Raw genomic sequence first — 7,951 nt, 5'->3', positions numbered from 1 at the left:
AAGAAGAAGAAGAAGAAGAAGAAGAAGAAGAAGAAGAAGAAGAAGAAGAGGAAGAACAAGAAGAAGAACAAGAAGAAGAACAAGAAGAAGAAAAGAAATCTGCTCAGAAACGACTGTGCCGAAAAACTGCGAGCTTTGGTCATCAGAGACCTCTCTGCAAAATGGGGCTAATAATAAGCAGACAGGCCGAGTAAATAAAACAGCCACAGAGCTCTTGGCAAAGTGCCTGGCACATAGCACGCACGCAGCTGAGAGCAGTAGGCCGTCACTCATGGTGGCTCTGGGGGAGCTTGGGTGTCAGTCCATAGACCCAGGGCTCCCCAGCTTCACCCCACAGGAAAGGTGGGGTGCGAGGGGTTGGGGGCAAAAGTGTCAGCCAAAGAACAAAACAGATGTGCCAAAGCTTAGTGGGAGACGGGTCCCAGAACAGGAGGGAACATGAGGCTATTTTTAAGCAAAAGATAATGGTAACTAATGTCTTTAGAGAGTGGAGCAGCTGCGACCTTCAGAAGGCCAGGCTGATTGTCCTGTTACTGCAGTGGAGGCCCCTCAACTAGTGACCAAAGAGACAGAGTTCTCAGGGGAGCCCTGAGGAGGAGCCCCGGTAGCATGTGGCAGGTCCACGCCTCCACAGGGCTGAGCCGTGCACCCGACCACCTCCATCCTCGGTGTGCCATGGCTCCCAGCGGCCCTGTGCAGACAGCAGGGTGTGAATGATCACTCCTCCCATTAGACAGATGGGAGAGATGTGGCTGGCCACAGTAGACAGTGAGTGGGGCCGGGGCTCCACACCACCTTCCGTTGAAGTCCCCGCCATCTACACATATAGAAATATCCTCTCCAGTGGAGACAGAGTCACAGAACTCTTGTGCCTGTGTGCAGCCCGAGGGCCAACTTCAGCTTTCAGGGACCACATAAGGGTCCCCTCATGCTTCCTGCTCAGTGTCCTCATCAATTACCTCATGGAATCCACGCTACTGGCTATTAGTGCCCCAGTTCTACAGATGGGTCAACTGAGGCCCAGAGAGATTGGCCAGGACCCTGCGTGACCCTCCCCAAAGGCCTGTGAGCTGGGGATTTTCCTGCTTTATATGAAGAAGCCAAGGCACAAAGGCACAACGCCCTGTGCCCAAATCAATGGCAGAGCTGGCCCGAGCTCCTCTCCAAGCTCCTGCTGAGCCCACATCAGCCCCAGGCAGGCCAGTGCTGGGACCCTCGGCAGGCATAACACTAACAACAACAGCAACAGCGGCCCTGTGTGAAGAGCGTCTCCAAGAGCCCGCCCTGCGCTGAGCTCTTTGCAGCCTTGTTGCAATTGATCCTCCCACAGCCCAGCATATGGGGATCCTGGGGTAGGTATTGTGGTCCTCATTTGCAGGCTCAGAGCTAGGGTGCAAACACAGGCTGTGTGACACCCAGGCCATGAACATGCCACATCCTCCCAGACCCTGAGGACAGTGAAGACCAGGGCCAGGGACTTAGCAGCTTGATTGAATTCAGGTGGGAAATAGGCCAAATGGGTTAAACAACAACTGAGGCCCCTCAGCTGCTCAGACCTCCCAGCTCTGGGACTTTCCTAAGACTCCTTTGCCTCCTAATACAGTGGGAATCCATCGCTCCCTGGACTCAAGTGAGCTACAAACAGGAAAATGTGCTCCAAGCACATCCCAGGCTTGCTAAAAGGATAAGCATATCCTTGGCCCGTGTGTCCCCGTTCCTAAGACAGGAGTCAGGAGTGTGGCTCTGGGGCCCTCGGGCCTTGCCGTGTTGTCTGTGTGTCTCTCCTATTGTGCTTTGTGCTGCTCAAGGATGGTAAGAGCTGCCCCATCAGACTCGGAGCTCCTCAAAAGCAGGGGCTGTGCTTCCCCATTGGACAGAGAGCCCCTGAAAACAGGAAGAATCGCATAGTAGGAAAAGAAGTCGTCTGTTCAAATCCTGGCTGTGTGCTCTGGGGCTGGTGATTTAACCTCTTCATCACGGGAGCCATAAATAAGCCTGGCCCTGCTGACCTCACGGGGTCGTGGGATCAGTGGGAATCAAATGTGCCTCATCTGTCATAAAATGCCACTCAAATCCTCCTGGGGTAAGGGACAGAGCATTGAACTTGGGGTCAAAATGACCCACATTCAAATCCTAGCCCTGCCTCTGCCGTTCCCTTGTCTGCAAAATGAGAACGTAACATCCCAAATCAAAGTCTTGAAGCCGTTACATGACTGAAAATATGCTTGGCCTAACGTGTTCAAGCAAAGACGGCTCTTCCTGTTAACTGGCAATGAACAGTCCGCTCTCCCATCAGGTGAGTTCCAGCAAGACTTGCCCCAGCCCCGCCCCATCTCCCCTCTGTGGCCACAATCGCCTGCCTGCCTGCCCACCTCAGCCCTCAACCCAGAGCAGGGCGCAGGGCTTTGCAAAGCTTTATCTGCTTCACCCGTTGAGTGTAACAGTCTGTCATCTTCCCCAACAGCCCCGGAAAGCCTGGAGCATGGCCCCATTTTCCTGAGGGAGGAATCGAGGCTTGGAAAGGTGATTACCTGCCCGGGGACCCACAGCCAGAGCATGGCCCTGCCCATGATGCCCAAGCCCTGCCCGGCCCCAGTGGCCACGCCCTCAGCCGTCTCCAGATTCTCCCCAGTGACTACAGTTGTTTCTAAAGACAAGAAGGAGGGGCACTTGGCCAGGTGGGGACAGAAGGAAACAGAAGGAGACAACCCTCCCCGGTCCCAGCCTCCCTCCCCCGTCCCCAAGAGAAACAGGGAAGCACTGCAGACATCATACCGGGCTGATGCGCATCTGGGCTCTCGCAGGGGACGTCGTCATAAATCACATCCTCTTCCAGGGCGGGGAAAGTGAACCGGTCAACTGGGAGGGAAGAGGGGAGAGAGAGCACCAATGCCGGCTGTGGCAGCCTGGCCAGAGGTGCTGCAGATGACATCAGGACTGCACCAGCTGGTGGCACGCAGCACCCTCCTTTCTGCCAGCCCAGCCCAGCCCTCAGCCCCGCCAGCTGCTCTCAGGGGATGCCGGCTCCCCCACTTCTCCCCGCCCCCCCACCCTCTCCAAGGCGCCTTCCCAGTGACCGCACAGACCCCACCTGGCTCCCTGCTGCCCGCAGGCCTGCCCATCTGGCTAATGGACAGCTGCTCCCGGCCCCTGCAAGGAGCATGATGCAGTCCAGCACCTGTGCCCTGGCCCTAGCATCCTCAGTCACCCAGGACCCCAGGGCTAGCCCCTCGTCACTGAGCAGTGCTAGGATTTGGAAAACCAGTCCCCACCCCTGATGGGAGCTGGTCCTCGACCCACAGGCCTTCCAGGAAGAAGTCACGAGACCCACTGGCCTGTGATGCTTCCCTAGGTCCTGGGGCCCCTAGAGTCCTGTCAGAGCCCCCTTTTCCTCCCCACACCAGCTCCCAGGCCTGCCCACCTCTCTCTAGGCCCCTAGTTCCCACCCTCAGACTTCCTGTCCTACAAGACCACGATAGCCTCCCAGCAGGCTCCACCCCTGCCCACCTGGTCTCCTACACTGCCCCCACCCCAGTGCAACCGGACTGAAAGGCAAAGGCAGCCACACCACTGGCCTTCCTTCTGTGGTTTCCTATTGCCTTGAGAACCTTAAGCACTGCCTCTGGGGCCCTGATCTGCTGCAGGGCCCGCAGCCACACCTCACCCCGTGACTCTCCCCCATACCCCACAGATAAGGCCCTTGCTGCTTCCCGGGAGTCAGGGGTCCTCCTGCCCTCAGGCCCTTGTACAAGCTGGCCCCTCTGTCTGGGACCCTCTTTCCCCCACCCCTGCTGCCTCCCTCTCTTTCTGCAAGGCTCTTCTGGGCAGGCACCTTCCCATGGCAAGGTGTCTGGTTCTGTTAACAGAAGGACCTCATTCTGGTTCCCAGGGCACTCCCACCACTGGGCAGCCCTGGCCTGTTGTGGGAACTTCGTAAGTATTTGGGGAGCAGATGAAAAACTGGGTGTGTCAACTGATTCTGGATCTTGGCTCTTGGGGGCAGTGGTTGATCCTCCAGGGCCACAGCAGCCCCCAGTGAGGATGAACCCTGGGCTCACAGGAGCCCACATCAGCTCTCTTGGGTTAGGGAAGACTAGGATATCCTGGAGCTTGCTACCTGGGGTGGGCGGTGGGCCAGAGGGGAGACTTACTGCGACGGGAACTCTTCCGCTTCCAGCTGGAGTGCCGGGCCCCGGAGAAGGCTGTGTCCCCTGCATCCCCATTGCTCACCCAGGCTGGCACCCTGTGGGCAAGAGACAGCACTGCAGAGGTGTCCAGAGGTGGCCCCCAGAAGCCTCTGGCAGCCCCTCACCTGGTCAGTGGGACATGATGGGCAAAAGTGGGCTGAGGGCCAGGCTGCTGGGGAGACCCGAGGTGGAGTTGGCCTCAGACAAGCCCCCAGGCTCCTCATCTTTAGAAGGCATGCACAAGGCTGGGCTGGCACTTCACGAGAGCATAAAGATCAACCGTGTTCACAGTGATAAGCACCTAGCACTCTCCGCAAGGAGGCTGTCTCATCTCTCCCCAGTGCAGACTCAAAGGGAACCTCCACCTCTCCACTCTCCCACATACAACAGAAGGGGCAGGCTGGGGGATCCCTGCCTCTTGCAAGAAACAAGGACTTGGCTGGGCACAGTGGCTCATGCCTGTAATCACAGCACTTTGGGAGGCCGAGGCAGGTGGATCACTTGAGGTCAGGAGTTCGAGACCAGCCTGGCCAACATGGTGAAACTCCGTCTCTACTAAAAATACAAAAATTAGCCAGGCGTGGTGGTGCATGCCTGTAGCCCCAGCTACTCAGGAGGCTGGTAAACAAGAATCACTTGAACCCAGAAAAGGTAGGTTGCAGTGACCCAAGATCATGCCACTACACTCCAGCCTGGATGACAAAACGACACTCCGTCAAAAAAAAAAAAAAGGAAAAAGAAACAAGACTTGCAAAGCTGCAAAAGACTATATGTGGGGGGTAAAGCTTAGTCCCTCATGCACACTTGAGGATGGACTGGCCCAGTAAGTCCCTTCCACAGAGCAGACATGCAAATGGGAAACAGCAGGGAAGCCAGGAGACACATCCCGAACCAAGAGACCCAGGTGAGCATCTGTAGAGACGCCACGCAGGTGCCATGTGTCCTGATCTGACATCATGAAATGGGTACTTCACCTCTGTGGTGTTTTTATCCAAAACCCATAACCCAAGTCTAATCATGGAGAAAACACCAGACAAAACCAGAATGGGGAACATTGTACCGAATACCTGGCATTACTCCTCAAGACTCTTTTTGTTTTTTGGTTTGTTTTTTTGTTTGTTTGTTTTGAGATAGAGTCTCGCTCTGTCGCCCAGGCTTCAGGGCAGTGTTGTGATCTCGGCTCACTGCAACCTCTGCCTCCCGGGTTCAAGCTATCCTCCCATCTCAGTCTCCCGAGTAGCTGGAATTACAGGCATGCACCACCACACCCAGCTAATTTTTGCACTTTTGGTAGAAACGGGATTTCACCATGTTGGCCAGGCTGGTCTCAAACTCCTGACCTCAAGTGATCCACCCACCTCAGCCTCCCAAAGTGCTGGGATTACAGGCGTGAGCCACCACACCTAAACATCACTCCTCAATATTCTCAAGGTCATGGAAATCAAGGAAAGACTGAGAAACTGCCACGGGCTGGAGCAGGCTACAGAGACATGACAGTTAAGTGCGATGTGGGATCCCAGATTGGATCCTGGGTCAAAAAATGAACATAAGTAGGAAAACTGATGAAATCCACACAAAATCTGTTTAGTGAATGGTAATGTGCCAACATAGGTCTCAGCTTTGACAACTGAGTGCCACACAGTGCCAAGGCCGTGTGAGGTGGTCATAGCAGGGAAGCTGGATGAGGGGTATGTGGAGCTCTATGTACCATCTTCAGAACATCTCTGAAAATCTAAAGCTAGCCGGGCGCGGTGGCTCATGCCTGTAATCCCAGCACCTTGGGAGGCTGAGGCGGGTAGATCACAATGTCAGGAGATCGAAACCATCCTGGCTAACACGGTGAAACCCCGTCTCCACTAAAACTACAAAAAATTAGCCGGGCGTAGTGGTGGGCGCCTGTAGTCTCAGCTACTCGGGAGGCTGAGGCAGGAGAATGGCGTGAACCCGGGAGGTGGAGCTTGCAGTGAGCCGAGATCGCACCACTGCACCTCCAACCTGGGCGACAGAGCGAGACTCCATCTCAAAAAAAAAAAAAAGAAAATCTAAAGCTATTCTAACATGAATTTTTTTTAAGTCCAGGTTCAAAAAAACAAAACAAAGACCAAAAACCACTTATGCCAACCTAGAGGGCAGAGGCCTTAGACTGTCGAGAGAACAGCGCCATTGCCAAAGAATCAACTTGAACTTCCTGGCACCCGAGCCTGTAGCAGATGAAGAGTAGGACAGTGCAGGGGAAGAGGGAGGGGAGGAGGCTGCGAGGAGGGATCTCTGCTGTTGAGCACCTCCTGTGAGCCAGGCCCTCTGCCTCACCTTCCCAGCACCACACAGGATCCTGGCATCTTCTGCATTCTGCAGGCAAGTAGAAGAACCTGCCGAAGATCACCTGCCAGGGAGTGGCAGGGCCAGACCATGAGGCCAGCTTGCCTGGCTCCCAAGCTGGGCTCTGAGATGGAGAAGGCAATTCTCCCATCTCAGGCTTCCAAGTAGCTGGGACTACAGGCACACGCCACTATGCCCACCTAATTTTTGTATTTTTAGTAGAGACGGGGTTTCGCCATGTTGCCCAGGCTGGTCTCAAACTCCTGACCTCAGGTAATCTGCCCACCTTGGCCTCCCAAAGTGCTGGGAGTGAGCCCACAAGCCCGGCCTGCACATTTAATTTTGCAGGAACACACCGGAGGCAGGTGTTGTTACCCCTATTCTACAGGTGGGGAAACTGAGCCTCACAAAGTTTCAATTACCCAAAAATCACTCAGCTAATTAATGGGAGCTGGGATCTTACACTACTTCTACCTGCAAAGCTTCTATTGTTTCAACCAGACCACCTGGAAGTTGGGAACTTGCATGTAGACATTCACCTACATCACAGGCTTGCTGTGGCAGATGGTTACCTCAACTCTTGCCTGTTTAGCCACCATTTTACAAAAAAAAAAAAAAAGAGAGAGAGAGAGAGAGAGAGCAATAGCCCTTGGCACACTCAAAGGCACAAGTTCAAGTCTCCATCTGCTATGGTATGAATGTCTGTGTTCCCCTGACAAAAAAGTCCATGTGTTAAAATCCTCACCACCGAGGTGATAGTATTAGGCGGTGGGGCCTTTGCAGCGGTGATTAGGTCATAAGAGCAGAGCCCCCATGGCTGGGATTAGTGCCCATATAAAAGAGGCCCTAGGGAGCTCCTCTGCCCTTTCCACCATGTAAGGACACAGTGAGAAGGTGCCATCTATGATCAGGAAACGAGCCCTCATCAGACACTGAATCTGCTGGCACCCTGATCTTGGACCTCCCAGCCTTGAGAACTGTGAGAAATAAGTTTCTCTTAGGCACAGTGTGGTGGCTCACGCCTCTAATCCCAGAACTTTGGAAGGTTAAGGTGGGTGGATCACTGGAGGTCAGGAGTTTGAGACCAGCCTGGCCAGTATGGTGAAACCCTGTGTCTACCAAAAATACAAAAATTAGCCAGACATGGTGGTACATGCCTGTAATCCCAGCTACTCAGGAGGCTGAGGTGGGAGAATCACTTGAACCTGGGAGGCAGAGGTTGCAGTGAGCTGAGATCGTGCCACTGCACTCCAGGCTGAGAGACATAGCAAGACTCTCTCAAAAAAAAAAAAAAAAAAAAAAAAAGTTTCTCTTGTTTATAAGCCACCCAAATCTATGGCATTGTGTTACAGCAGCCCAAACAAACTCAGACACTGTCCAAGAGAAAGCGTAACACCCAGCTCCAAGGCTGCAGTGCGCTTTCACCGAAAGAATGCAGTTTAACC

The 7,951-nt window shown here is 54.2% G+C and overlaps 1 protein-coding gene across 7 annotated transcripts in view; it reads right to left on the bottom strand.

Moving 5' to 3' along the window:
- ARHGEF10L (Rho guanine nucleotide exchange factor 10 like) overlaps window positions 1–7,951 on the bottom strand; it is a 160,341-nt gene that overhangs the window by 93,299 nt on the left and 59,091 nt on the right. For all 7 annotated transcript variants that reach the window (XM_032759082.1, XM_032759084.1, XM_032759086.1 and 4 more), the window contains exons 5-6: window positions 4,152–4,243; window positions 2,776–2,859 (exon numbers count right to left, since the gene is read on the bottom strand). In XM_032759082.1, the coding sequence (XP_032614973.1) occupies window positions 2,776–2,859; window positions 4,152–4,243 (176 nt within the window). The remainder of the gene's footprint in view (window positions 1–2,775; window positions 2,860–4,151; window positions 4,244–7,951) is intronic.

The sequence above is a fragment of the Hylobates moloch genome, unplaced genomic scaffold (genome assembly GCF_009828535.3).
Source record: "Hylobates moloch isolate HMO894 unplaced genomic scaffold, HMol_V3 SCAFFOLD_9, whole genome shotgun sequence".
Lineage (NCBI taxonomy): Eukaryota > Metazoa > Chordata > Mammalia > Primates > Hylobatidae > Hylobates > Hylobates moloch.
The sequence above is the reverse complement of the archived record's forward strand: the minus strand, read 5'-3'. Positions and strand labels throughout refer to the sequence as shown.